Below are 15,000 nucleotides of genomic sequence, written 5' to 3' on the forward strand. Positions count from 1 at the left end.
TATATTTTCCAAAACACATTTTGCTCTAAAACTGTGAGAAAAATCAAAGCCATAAATCTAAACAAGTTGTGTTTCAAATTTGAGGTTAATATCTCAAAAAATTAGCTTTCAGTGAGATTTAGAAAATTTGGGAAATTCGCTTCCCATTAATTCCCAATGCGCTCATTTTTGACCATGAGGAACACAAGTGTGACTGTTGTTTTCAGGACCATTAAACCTGTTCAAATCATGTCCATGTTTTTTTTGTGTGTGTGTGTGTGTGTGTGTGTTCATATAGGAAGTGCCAAAACCTTTACTAAGTTTCATACCATTCCGATGAAGTAAAAAATTCTACAAAAACAAAACGTAAATTTGTTTCGGTCAAGATTGACTGAACAGCACCAGAGGGTTAAACACGTTACATGATTTCTGCATCGTAATCATTATTTATTATCAGTTTTGTTCTTTCTGTATTGCTTGTTAAAATGCTATTTCAATAGTTCAATTGATCTAAACCGTTTACATCATTGTTTTAATGACAATAGAAATTTCAGCCATTACACTGCAAAAAAATGCTTTTCTTACTTAGTATTTTTATCTTGTTTCCAGTCCAAATATCGAAAAATACTTGAATCAAGATGCATTTACTAGATGAGTAAAAGATGTTATGTCTTGCTTTTGGGGAAATAAATCCAAATTAAAGGGGTGGTTGATTATGATTTGACTTCTCTAACTTTAGTTAGTGTGTAATGTTGCTGTTTGAGCAGAAACAACATCTGCAAAGTTACAACGCTCAAAGTTTGCTTTTAAAGAAATCGCTTTTTAAGGACTACAACAAACGGCTGGTAGAGACTACACCACATTCCTCCCGGCTGACATCGCCAACACTAGAATTTACATAAACTCCGCCCCCGGGAACATGATTTATAGATTATCAAGACAGAATATGCTAATCAATGACTAGAAGATAACTACACATCAGCTTCATAAACTCATCAACTAACCATTCAGAAATGTCCTGTTGCTTCTACATGCCGTCTCTTCTTCTTGAGTCTCTCCATCATTGTCTGACTCCGATTTGAACATAAAGACTAAAGGTTTTTGAAATTGTCAGTGCATGTGTGTGTGTGTGAGGTAAAAAGACACAAGCTGTTGAAGCTCCGCCCCCTGCGCCGGGAGCAGCAGCTCATTTGCATTTAAAGGGACACACACAAAAACTTTGCGTTTTTGCTCACTCTCAAAAAGTGACATTTTTAACATGCTATATAAAAATATCTGTTGGGTATTTTGAGCTAAAACTTCACACACACACTCTGGGGACATCAGAGACTTATCTTACATCTTGTGAAAAGGGCATTATACCCCTCCCTTTAAGTGAGTTTTTGCTTAAAACAAGAAAAATGATCTGCCAATGGGGTAAGAAATTTATTCTTGTTTCGGTTTGAATTAAGATTATTTTTCATATCCCATTGGCAGATAATTTTGCTTTTTTTAAGCATCAACAACTTAATTTTGATTAATTCCCCTAGAAAACAGGACATAATATCTTATATCATTTTACTCATCTAGTAAATGCATCTTGATTTAAGAATGTTTAGATATTTGAACTGGAAACGAGACAAAAATACTAGGAAAAGCTATTTTTGCAGTGTAATAAAGCTGCTAATGAAGCTGCGTGAACTAAACTGAGAGACAGACAGTACAACGAGATCGTATCTTCAGAGATTAAAGGAAACTGACTGTCGTGTTAAAGCGTGTTTTGTGGCGTCACCTGTTCCGCGGATGGGACACATCTCTGGGACGGTGGACCCGGACCAGCATCCTCGGTTCTCACAGCAGCACTGGCTCTTCGACATGCGCTGCGGCAGCAGGTTAGCACAGCGTCCGCTCACTATGTTAGCGTAGCAGACCCCTGTGCGGGAATCTGGAGCAGAACACACGTTCACACTGCAGGTCAATACAGAGTCACTCCACTTCTGAGGGCTTCACTTGGTTCTGTTACATTTCTGGAGCTAAAATATTCTGCGTTCGTAAATTACGTGGACACACACACACACACATCTGGTTCGCTAACTTTGTGGGGACTCTCCATAGATGTAATGGTTTTTATACTGTCCAAACTGTATATTCTGTCCCATTACACTAACCCTACCCATCACACACACACACACACACACACACACACACACACACACACACACACACACACACACACACACACACACACACACACACACATTAACCCGACCCCTAAACCTACCCATCACACACACACACACACACTAACCCGACCCCTAAACCTACCCATCACACACACACACACACACACACACACACACACACACATTAACCCGACCCCTAAACCTACCCATCACACACACACTAACCCAACCCCTAAACCTACCCATCACACACACACACACACACACACACACACACATTAACCCGACCCCTAAACCTACCCATCACACACACACACACACACACACACACACACACACTAACCCGACCCCTAAACCTACCCATAACACACACACACACACACACACACACACACACACACACACACACACACACACACACACACACACACACACACACACTCTAACCCGATCCCTAAATCTACCCATCACACACACACACACACACACACACACACACACACACACACACACACACACACACACACTAACCCGACCCCTAAACCTACCCATCACACACACACACACACACACACACACACACACACACACACACACACACACACACACACACACACACACACACACACACTAACCCGACCCCTAAACCTACCCATCACACACACACACACACACACACACACACACACACACACACACACTAACCCGACCCCTAAACCTACCCATCACACACACACACACACACACACACACACACACACACACACACACTAACCCGACCCCTAAACCTACCCATCACACACACACACACACACACACACACACACACACACACACACACACACATTAACCCGACCCCTAAACCTACCCATCACACACACACACACACACACACACACACACACACACACACACACACACTCTAACCCGATCCCTAAATCTACCCATCACACACACACACACACACACACACACACACACATTCACCCGACCCCTAAACCTACCCATCACACACACACACACACACACACACGCACACATACACACACACACACACACACACACACACACACTAACCCGACCCCTAAACCTACCCATCACACACACACACACACACACACACACACACACACACACACACATTAACCTGACCCCTAAACCTACCCATCACACACACACACACACACACACACACACACACACTAACCCGATCCCTAAATCCCTAAAACATGTACACACACACACACACACACACACACACACACACACACTGTGTGACAGCACAGTCACGTATAATGACGGAGCATCTCCAGCTGCAGGAGTGTGAGCGAGTGATGATGGAGGAGGAGAAGAGAGGGATGTTTGGCTCAGGAAACGTTTGGAGTGGATCAAGTCATAGCGCACATTCCTTCCACACCGAACCGCAGCCAACACACATCAGACCACTGACCCACTTACACACACACACACACACACACACACACACGAGACATCCTCCATCACACACAACCATTCATTTTTACCCTTTCATGTAATAATTCATTCTGTTTAATGTGCTTTACTGGCCTGACGAATGACTGTACGCATGTTCTGCCACAGCCAGTTACAGTCAGAGGAGTTCAAAATGTAAAATGAAAATAAATTATTTTGAAATAAAACCAATTAAAATAAAACACGTACTAAAATCAAACCAAAATAAATACTTAGTAAAAATGTATCAAATCATAAAAAGTAAAATGAAAATAAATAATTTTAAAATTAAAACAAATCAAAATAAAACTCTAAAAATGTAATTCTGAAAATGTAAAATGAAAATAAATAGTTTAAAATTAAAAACTAACAAAAATTTGATTAAAAATTAATTAAATCATACATTAAAATAAATGAATGGTTTAAAAACAATCAATCAAAATAAAACACTTATTAAAAATAAATTAAATCATAAATATGTAAATATAAACCAAAATAAAACACACTACAAAAAAATTCTAAAAATGTCAAATTAAAATAAATTATTTTAAAATAAAAACAATAAAAATAAAACAGTAGAAATTAAATTTAAAAAATGTTAAATGATAATTTATTTTTTTTGAAATATATAAAATCAAAACAAAATACTCACTAAAAATTAAACTAAATAAGATGAAATTTTTGTTTTGTTTACTTGCATGTCATGTGACCATTATTACAGTAAAAGAACTACAGTAAAAGTGTTGTTAAATTATTAAAATATGACTTTGAAATCTCAGGGGGAGAAAGAGTTTCGGCTGACAAACACGTTTGGGAATCCCTGAACCACAGCAATGTGACGTTTTCAGTGAGAGGTGTTTCGTTCACATCTGACCGTGAGTTTGCAGGGGATTGTGGGGGATCCTCCACCTCTGCATTTTAAATGTGACCAATAAGAAAACAGTGCTAGTTGCTCAGGCCGGCGGGACTCACCGATGCAGCGCGAGCCGTCCAGCGCCGTGTCGAAGCCCACGGGACACCTGCAGAAGTAGCTGCCGATGGTGTTGGAGCACTGACCTCCGCTGCACAGGCCCGGTGTGTGTGAGCACTCGTCGACGTCTGGGACACACAGCACATCACACACCAGTTACAGCAACACTTCACCTGATCATACACTCACCTTCACACGTGATGATCTTCTGGATAATGACTGCGCAGAAATCGCTATCCACACCACTGTTCAGAGGTCAGGGGTCGGTCGGAGTCACCAAGGCTGCGTTAATATTAATAATTTTTTAAATATTATTCTAATGTAAATCATCTGTTCTCTATGTGAATATACAGTAAAGTGTAATTTATTCCTGTGATCAAAGCTGAATGTTCAGCATCATTACTCCAGTCTTCAGTGTCACATGACCCTTCAGAAATCACTCTAATATGATGATTTGATGATCAAGAAACATTTATGATTATTATCAATGTTAAAAACAGTTCATATTTTTGTGGAAACTGTGATACTTTTTATTTTTCAGGATTCTTTGATGAATAAAAAGTTGAAAGCACAGCATTTATTTGAAATAGAATCTTTCATGACATTATGAATGTCTTTACTGTCACTTTTGATCAATTTATGTGTCTTTGATAAATAAAAGTATTAATTTACTTAAAAATTATTAATAATTAAAAAAAATTCTAAATAATTATTTTAATTACTTAAAAATATAAAAATTGACTGAAAAAACTTTTGAACGGTAGTGTTTATGATGTTGTATAAACAAATCGATAAAAAAAATACATTTATCATTAATGACAACTACTTTAAGAAAGACTGGATTAGGCCGGCGAGTGAAGGACGGTTATCTGAGAAACACTAAACAGGAGCGAGTCCATTATCACTCGGTGCTTTCCAGAGTTCTGGAACGTTATTTCTGAGTCCGGGGCGGGTACAGACACACACACACACACACACACACACACACACACACTCACATGCACTCACACAGACACACGGACACTCACACATTCATACTCACTCACACACTCACACTCACACACACACACACACACACACACACACGCGCTCTCTCACTCACACACTCACTCACTCACTCACTCACTCACTCACTCACTCACACACACACACACACACTCTCTCACTCACTCACACACACACACACACACACACACACACTCGGTTCTGCAATCTCACTGGAGTTCAGCAACAGCTCATTTGACTGAACACAAGTAAAAATAAAACTCTTCTGTCTCGCTGTAAACAGAGAGAATCAGCCAGACTCTCTCTCTCTCTCTCTCTCTCTGTCCTGTAAACACTCCTGAGAGCATCGTCTCTGCGCTAATGAGACTCACTGTCTAAACACACTCCTGCTGATCTAACGTCGGGACCGTCGCAGAACCAGCTCGAGGCTCGAGTCTGAACGTACACATGGTGTCAAGCTTTAAACTGCCCTTATTACGCTATTTTAAAGGCTCCTAATGGTGTTTTGGCGTCTACTACAACAGGTTCACACGCATCAAAGGTCAAAAGTACTTTAATTCTCTCATAATCATCAGCTCTTTTCTCGCAGTGTCTGAAACGCTTCCATCAAGGATTCAGTCTCTCTAAGCCCCGCCTCTCTGAGAGCTGCTCTGCTGTGATTGGTCAGAAAGCAAACGCTCATTATCATATCTGAATCTCAGCTCTTGATCACAGTGATACGAACAGTAACGATGGCGTGGGTTTTACCGTATCAATCTCAGAAAACAGCGTCTTCTCCACACGAACAACACGAACCAAACTCTTCCAGTCTCAGAGACACTACAGTGTTTGAGGGCGGAGCTAAGAGACGCTGCTCAGCCAATCAACACCACAGGCTGGCATTATGCTAATTAGTTACAAACCTATGCTGATTCAGCAGGAAGTGAGACTGAATTACTGACGACTCGTTTCAGTTCAGAATCGATTCTTTCTTTTAGGAGACTAACTTAATTTATCTGAACTTTGATCTTTAATACTTGCAGACCTTTTATATTCATAAACAGCTTTATTACACACTACATGCAAGAGAATATTTGAAACACTTCTATCATATCATATTTCAAACACACTATCATATGGAAAATAATGACCATAAACGAGAGTTTCATTAGATGACGCTTTAGATGGAGTTTATGTGAGAGAGTTTCTAATGAATGAAGCTGTAAAACAAACTACATAAGATGTTTAACTGAGCAGAACTAAACCAGAGAAAACCCCAAACCGAGAGTCCGAGACGACAAAAATACACACAGATAAATGCCTATTATGCTTATGCTTTTATCTTGGCAAATCTGAGCACAGTTTGAGACATGCAATTTCTTCTGAAACTCTAGAGGAGACGGAGAGGCAACATGACGTTCTTCCTCAGTGTTTCTGTCTTGTTTTCCAGCACAAATATAGAAACATTCTTAAATCAAGATGCATTTAGTGGAGAAGTGAAATGACTGGAGATATTAGGACTTGTTTACTGAAAAATGTATGAAAATGAAGTGAGTTTGTGTTTAAAACAAGAACTAATATCTGCCAACGGAATCTTAATTCGAAAACAAGATTATATTTCTGACTCCATTGGCAGATATTAGTTCTTGTTTTAAACACAAACTCACTTCATTTTCATACATTTTTCAGTAAACAAGTCCTAATATCTCCAGTCATTTCACTTCTCCACTAAATGCATCTTGATTTAAGAATGCTAAGATATTTAATGTTTAGTGAGTGTCTGTGTGAGTGTGTGAGTGTCTGTGTGTGTGTGTGAGAGTGTCTTTGTGTGCGAGTGTCTGTGTGTGTGAGTGTCTGTGTGTGTGTGTGTGTGTGTGTGTGTGTGTGTGTGTGTGTGAGTGAGTGTCTGTGTGTGTGAGTGTGTGAGTGTCTGTGTGTGTGTGTGTGTGTGTGTGTGTGTGTGTGTGAGTGTCTTTGTGTGTGAGTGTCTGTGTGAGATTGAGTGAGTGAGTGAATCAGTGAGTGAGCGAGTGTGTGAGCGAGTGTGTGTGTGAGTGAATCAGTGAGTGAGTGAGTGAGTGAGTGAGTGAGTGAGTGAGCGAGTGTGTGAGCGAGTGGGTGAGTGAGTGAGTGAGTGAATGAGTGAATCAGTGAGTGAGTGAGTGAGTGAATCAGTGAGTGAGTGAGTGAGTGAGTGAGCGAGTGAGTGAGCGAGTGAGTAAGCGAGTGAGTGAGTGAATCAGTGAGTGAGCGAGTGAGTGAGCGAGTGAGTGAGTGAGTGAATCAGTGAGTGAGCGAGTGTGTGTGTGAGCGAGCGAGTGAGTGAGTGAGTGAGTGAATCAGTGAGTGAGCGAGTGTGTGAGCGAGTGAGTGAGTGAATCAGTGTGTGTGTGTGTGTGTGTGTGTGTGTGTGTGTGAGTGAGTGTCTGTGTGTGTGAGTGTGTGAGTGTCTGTGTGTGTGTGTGTGTGTGTGTGTGTGTGTGTGTGTGTGTGTGTGTGAGTGTCTTTGTGTGTGAGTGTCTGTGTGAGATTGAGTGAGTGAGTGAATCAGTGAGTGAGCGAGTGTGTGAGCGAGTGTGTGTGTGAGTGAATCAGTGAGTGAGTGAGTGAGTGAGTGAGTGAGTGAGTGAGTGAGTGAGTGAGTGAGTGAGCGAGTGTGTGAGCGAGTGGGTGAGTGAGTGAGTGAGTGAGTGAGTGAATCAGTGAGTGAGTGAGTGAGTGAATCAGTGAGTGAGTGAGTGAGTGAGTGAGTGAGTGAGTGAGCGAGTGAGTGAGCGAGTGAGTGAGTGAGTGAATCAGTGAGTGAGCGAGTGAGTGAGCGAGTGAGTGAGTGAGTGAATCAGTGAGTGAGCGAGTGTGTGTGTGAGCGAGCGAGTGAGTGAGTGAGTGAGTGAGTGAGTGAGTGAATCAGTGAGTGAGCGAGTGTGTGAGCGAGTGAGTGAGTGAATCAGTGAGTGAGCGAGTGTGTGAGTGAGTGAGTGTGTGTGTGTGTGAGCGAGTGAGTGAGTGAGTGAGTGTGTGTGAGTGTCTGTGTGTGTGTGAGTGAGTGAGTGAGTGAGTGAGTGAGCGAGTGAGTGAGTGAAATAGTGAGTGAGTGAGCGAGTGTGTGAGCGAGTGTGTGTGTGAGTGAGTGAGTGTGTGAGTGAGTGAGTGAGTGTGTGTGTGAGTGAGTGAGTGAGTGAGTGAGTGTGTGTGAGCGAGTGAGTGAGTGAGTGAGTGAGTGTGTGTGAGTGTCTGTGTGTGTGTGAGTGAGTGAGTGAGTGAGTGAGCGAGTGAGTGAGTGAGTGAGTGAAATAGTGAGTGAGTGAGTGTGTGAGCGAGTGTGTGTGTGAGTGAGTGAGTGAGTGTGTGTGTGAGTGAGTGAGTGTGTGTGTGTGTGTGAGTGAGTGAGTGAGTGTGTGAGTGAGTGAGTGAGTGTGTGTGTTCTCACCTTCACATTTCTGTGTGATCTCGTTGAACTTGTGTCCGGCGGGGCATTTGCACTCAAATGAGCCCACAGTATTCACACAGTTCCCCCCCTGACAGAGTCCAGGAATGGCCTGGCACTCGTCCACATCTGCGCAAACACACACACAGAGAGAGAGAGAGAGAGAGAGAGAGAGAGAGAGAGAGAGGAAATGCTTTAACAACACAACACAACAGATGCACTCAAATCAGTGTGTGTAATTCAAAACAGAACAACATCAGGAGGAAATATCTGCGTTCCAGAAGCATGAAGCCCGTCACTTCATGTGTGTTTGAGCCACAAAAAAGAGCAAAGAGTTACGACAAGACAAACCATAGTCTTTCATTTCATTTCTATGAGAATAATCAAATCTAAGTAAAATGAGTGTTATTGATCATGTGGCTTTTTATACAGACAGTCAAGATGTTCTTCTTCCATTGTGTCACAGAAAAGATATAAACCATACTGTTTAAAAAGGGGGAAAAGGGTACACACACACACACACACACACACACACACAAAAGTTTGGGTTCGTTACGATTTTTTAATGCTTGTGAAGGAGTCTTTTCTGCTCACCAAGGCTGCATTTATTTGATCAAAAATACAGCAAAAATCACAAAATATTATTCTAATGTAAATCATCTGTTTTCTATGTGAATATACAGTAAAGTGTAATGTATTCCTGTGATCAAAGCTGAATGTTCAGCATCATTACTCCAGTCTTCAGTGTCACATGACCCTTCAGAAATCACTCTAATATGATGATTTGATGATAACGAAACATTTATGATTATTATCACATTTTTCATGATTCTTTGATGAATAGAAAGTTCAAAAGAACAGCATTTATTTAAAATAGAATCGTTTGTAACATTATAAATGTCAATTTAATGCATCCTTGCTGAATAAAAGTATTAATTCCTTTAGAAATTTTTCTTTTAGAATATTTTATTTTAGATAATATTGTATTCTATTCGCATAATTTAATCATTATTACCTGTTTATTACTGTAAAGCAGCTTTTCAGTCTTGTGTAGGTTCATGTCCACGGTGAGACACTGAACACACACACACACACACACACACACACACAGAAGAATGCAGGTCTGAGTCGCATGCGCAGACACACACTGACAGACAGAGAGGAGCAAGGGAAAATATTAAGGGACAAGATAAAAACCTGATTGATTTGAAGAGAAGTGTGAGGCCGAACAGAGAGAGAGGAGACGAAACGAGACGTTCTCCCAGAGCGGCTCAGACAGCCAGACGAAAAAAGAATTTACCCAGCTGGAGGAATTACATTCACAGCCAAACCACACACACACACACACACACACACACACCGGAGACGTTCTGTGACAATACTGAAACCGGCACATCTTACCCCAACACAGCTCCCACCCACGCCGGCCCGTTTGTGTCAGTTGCTCTGTGCAACACATCTACGTCTACTGTAGGGCTGCACGATTTGGGGAAAATGTCATATTTCGATTATTGAGGTCAATATTGCGATTGCGATTTAATAAACTAATGGTTTCATGAGTCAACTTGCTTGGTTCTAAAGGAAAACGTGCACACAGATTAGTGATAATGCTGATATGTGTGTTTCTCAACTCAAACTAGATGCACAGTGTTTTCAAATTAAATTGTTATTTTTTACAAAATTAAATAATGACATCTTTGCATTACTGAAACTTGTTATTGTCTCAATAGTACAATGGTATAAAATAAATAGAACATTTATATGCTCATGAAAATAAGATATTTTGAACATTCTGTCCAGATAAACAGGGACATTAAGCAGGAAGTGTATTGTGATTGTCAAAACATTTGGTAACTAAACAATTGTATTAAAGGGTCATTTCACCCGTGGAGACATGAATGTGTATTGAAAGTGGGTCATTTATGTAGAAGAAATGTGAAATTATTTTTGAATTTGGAGCTTTCTAGACTGAGAAAAGCCAGAAAATGTATTTTTGGCTTATGTGGATGAAAGACAACAACTCCCAGAATGCACTTGCTTTGCTGCCCTACAAGGCCACTCCCAAGCCACGCCTACCGGTAAGACAGCGCAGTTGAGAACAAAAACATCAAGGCAAGGCTAGGCAACGAGTGAGTCTCCGTGACGAGTTTGCCCAAAATGTCTGGGATTCGGCTTTTGCGTTCTACAGTCGCCATTCATCATGTTTACTGTGGCGAGCAGGACGAGGCCGAGGGGCGCGGAAGAATGGCGCGAGGCCGGTGGCGTGATTACTGACGACCGACACCTGTGAGGCACTGTTCTCGTATCTCGCACGGAGGAGCAGGTATTTTCTTAGCAATGGTAAAACACACATCAACCGATCACGCCACCGGCCTCGCGTCTTTCAACCGATCACGCCACCAGCCTCGCGTCTTTTTCCCGCGGCGCTAGCCTCGTCCTGCTCCCTGTATTACTGTGATTACTGATGAGCGCGCCTGTGAGATGCACCGGTCTCATGGGCTATCTCTCACGGAGGTGCGGGTATTTTCTTAGCAATGTTAAAACGCAAATCAACCGATCACTTGTTTAAATTCATGTAATTAATTACATTCAGATTCACCAATCGGGGTGAATTCAGTTAGATTGAAACAAAAGGTGAGCATGTAAACAATGGATGGCGACCGCAGAAAGCAAAAGCTGAATCCCGGACATTTTTGTCGATCTCGACGGCCGGACATGTCCGGGAAATAGAGTATGGTAATGGTAACCCCTACTACTCAGCTTTCTTCGTCCATGTTTTCTGCAGGTTTCTGCCGTTGAAATCAAACGCACTCGCACTGATCTGTGATAGGTCTGTTAGCGCATTAGGTCCAACCCCCTATGGGCGGGTTTGAAAGGGTGGATCTAGTGCTTGTAGTCTTAACAGAAATCCCCCCCTCTTACACTTCCTCCTACAATGACGCAAAATGACGATTTTTGCGTCATTGTAGGAGGAAGTGTAAAGAGGTAAATACAGATTTCTCTCGTCTCGGGGGAAAATGAAAAAATGTTGCATGACCATTCAATAGTATGACTGGGTTTCTAACAATGCAAAGCTTAATGCAAATGGGTGAAGTGTCCCTTTAAGTTTAGTGACAACATGTTACAATGTTTACATGGTCCAATGACTGGTATGCTATCCGGTTTTCAATTAAAATCTTGTGATTTGATTACGATCTTGATTCAGTATCGATTCATTTGGATAAATGTTAGGTACAGTATTTTTCTCATTAAATATAATGTGGTTTTTACTAGGCTATAATAACGTTACAATATTTTAATGATATAAGTAAAAATATTATAAATATTTAATATAGTGCACATATTTAGCAAAATACTCCTCTCTCTATATATAATTTGTCTTGTCAACTAATGTGCTCTGGTCTTTCCTGAGGTCGATGTAACATCACGTGACCTGTTGTTCTCCAGCTGTTTTATGGACCTCTTTCCGCGGTTGAAAACACTGATTGATCGATATTATGTATGATTTACGCACGACGTGAGCACACACACCACAGCCTGAACCGAAACTGACTGGTCTTCTTTTGATTAGCGGTGTAGAGAGTGTGCGAACAGCGCTCAGAGAGAATGGGTTGTCATGTCCACACATGCATTTATTTATTTCATAAAATCGCAGCAATTTTGCATCATATAATCGCATAGGCTTGACATAGCGATTGCGATATGATTAATAATGCAGCACTAACTGTAATTGATGTAGTTTTATATTTTATAGTTTTCAGTTTCATGCCTTATACATTTTTGCTCTCAGTGAAAGTTCTGCTTTTCACAATGCACATCATTTCAAAGCAGCTTTACAGAAAGTGCATGAGTCCACATTACAATTTAGAGTGGTCTGTTATCAGAGGAAACTGTTAAGTTATGCATTTCAGAAATGTATTTCAATTTAATTTAAACAATGTACTAATTTAATGCAGATACTATGAGCTCATTGAAGTAATGCAACATATTTTACAGATATGCAGATACACAACTAAGAGTGTTTACAGGCTCCAGACTAACATTTGAGAGAACATCTGAAGTTCTAGAGCACCGGATTTTGGTAGCACCGCATAATATTAATAAAACTTAAAACTGCAGTGAACCAAAGACAGTCTCAAACACACGCTTTGAAATCGCTGGTGTTTCTGACGTCACAAACTACCTTGTAACCAATCAGATCAACGTGTGATCGTCAACCAGTGGATCTCTGAGCTGAGTGAGTGAGTGGAGGCGGGGCTCATTTGCATATTCATAGAACCACGCATACTAAATGAGGCAAGGATGTCGAGTTACAGTCAAGATATTTTAAGACATGAAGAATATTTTTTATGAGGAAAAAATTTTTAAAAATGTCATTTTGGTGATCAAAGATGAGTTTAAGAGATAAAATGAATGACTATAAGGACACTTTAAAAGACTGTGAAATTATGTTTTATTAACGTTATTGGAAGAATGTTTGTTCTAAACTTTGAGAGAACGTTCCCTGGGAACACATCATCATTTACTAGAGTCTCAACAACGAGTGTAGACATGGACAAATGAACAGTACAAAGCACTCGACTCTTTTTGGCACAAATGAAGCTCATACCCATCAGCCTTCAGCTCACAGACCAGCAGGTGCATCATCTGACTGATCCTGTACCGTAAGTGTGTGTGTGTGTGTGTGTGTGTGTGTGTGTCCTGGAGGAAGTTTTCAGTGTTTCATAGTTGATCTGGATCAGTGTGTGTGTTGTGGGATCGTCTGGCTCGCTGAAGCGTGCGTCGATGTGTTCTGACAGTGTGTCCTTGTTTGCATGACTGCGAGCATTCCTGCATTAGAACCAAAACCAATCTGACTCAATTAGAGCCGATCCGTGTGTGTGTGTGTGTGAGTGAGTGTGTGTGTGTGTGTGTGTGTGTGTGTGTGGGGACTTAAACCTGAAATGCACAGACTCATGTGGACTCGTGTCAGTGTTTGACCTGCAGGAATGAAAATGTAAAAATGTCGGGTTATTGTGTGTGTGTGTGTGTGTGTGTGTGTGATGGATAGGTTTAAAGGTTGGGGTTAGTGTGTGTGTGTGTGTGATGGGTAGGTTTAGGGGTCGGGTTAGAGTGTGTGTGTGTGTTTGTGATGGGTAGGTTTAGGGGTCGGGTTAGTGTGTGTGTGTGTGTGTGATGGGTGTGTGTGTGTGTGTGTGTGTGTGTGTGTGTGTGTGATGGATAGGTTTAAAGGTTGGGGTTAGTGTGTGTGTGTGTGTGTGTGTGTGTGATAGGTAGGTTTAGGGGTCGGGTTAGAGTGTGTGTGTGTGTGATGGGTAGGTTTAAAGGTTGGGGTTAGTGTGTGTGTGTGTGATAGGTAAGTTTAGGGGTCGGGTTAGTGTGTGTGTGTGTGTGTGTGTGTGTGTGTGTGTGATGGGTAGGGTTAGTGTGTGTGTGTGTGATAGGTAGGTTTAGGGGTCGGGTTAGTGTGTGTGTGCGTGTGTGTGTGTGATAGGTAGGTTTAGGTGTCGGGTTAGAGTGTGTGTGTGTGTGTGTGATGGGTAGGTTTAAAGGTTGGGGTTAGTGTGTGTGTGTGTGTGATAGGTAAGTTTAGGGGTCGGGTTAGTGTGTGTGTGTGTGTGTGTGTGTGTGTGTGTGTGTGTGTGTGTGATGGGTAGGGTTAGTGTGTGTGTGTGTGTGATAGGTAGGTTTAGGGGTCGGGTTAGTGTGTGTGTGTGTGTGTGTGTGTGTGTGTGTGTGTGTGATAGGTAGGTTTAGGGGTCGGGTTAGAGTGTGTGTGTGTGTGTGATGGGTAGGTTTAAAGGTTGGGGTTAGTGTGTGTGTGTGTGTGTGTGTGATAGGTAGGTTTAGGGGTCGGGTTAGTGTGTGTGTGTGTGTGTGTGTGTGTGTGTGTGTGTGTGTGATGGGTAGGGTTAGTGTGTGTGTGTGTGATGGGTAGGTTTAGGGGTCGGGTTAGTGAGTGTGTGTGTGTGTGTGTGTGTGTGTGTGTGTGAGTGATGGGTATAGGT

The 15,000-nt window shown here is 41.5% G+C and overlaps 1 protein-coding gene across 1 annotated transcript in view; it reads right to left on the reverse strand.

Moving 5' to 3' along the window:
• fbn1 (fibrillin 1) overlaps positions 1 to 15,000 on the reverse strand; it is a 111,057-nt gene that overhangs the window by 79,472 nt on the left and 16,585 nt on the right. Inside the window, exons 9-11 of the mRNA XM_081372922.1 lie at positions 8,996 to 9,121; positions 4,584 to 4,709; positions 1,751 to 1,903 (exon numbers count right to left, since the gene is read on the reverse strand). Of these exons, the coding sequence (XP_081229048.1) occupies positions 1,751 to 1,903; positions 4,584 to 4,709; positions 8,996 to 9,121 (405 nt within the window). The remainder of the gene's footprint in view (positions 1 to 1,750; positions 1,904 to 4,583; positions 4,710 to 8,995; positions 9,122 to 15,000) is intronic.

The sequence above is a fragment of the Scardinius erythrophthalmus genome (genome assembly GCF_964197995.2).
Source record: "Scardinius erythrophthalmus genome assembly, chromosome: 8".
In the NCBI taxonomy this organism is placed as follows: Eukaryota; Metazoa; Chordata; class Actinopteri; order Cypriniformes; family Leuciscidae; genus Scardinius; species Scardinius erythrophthalmus.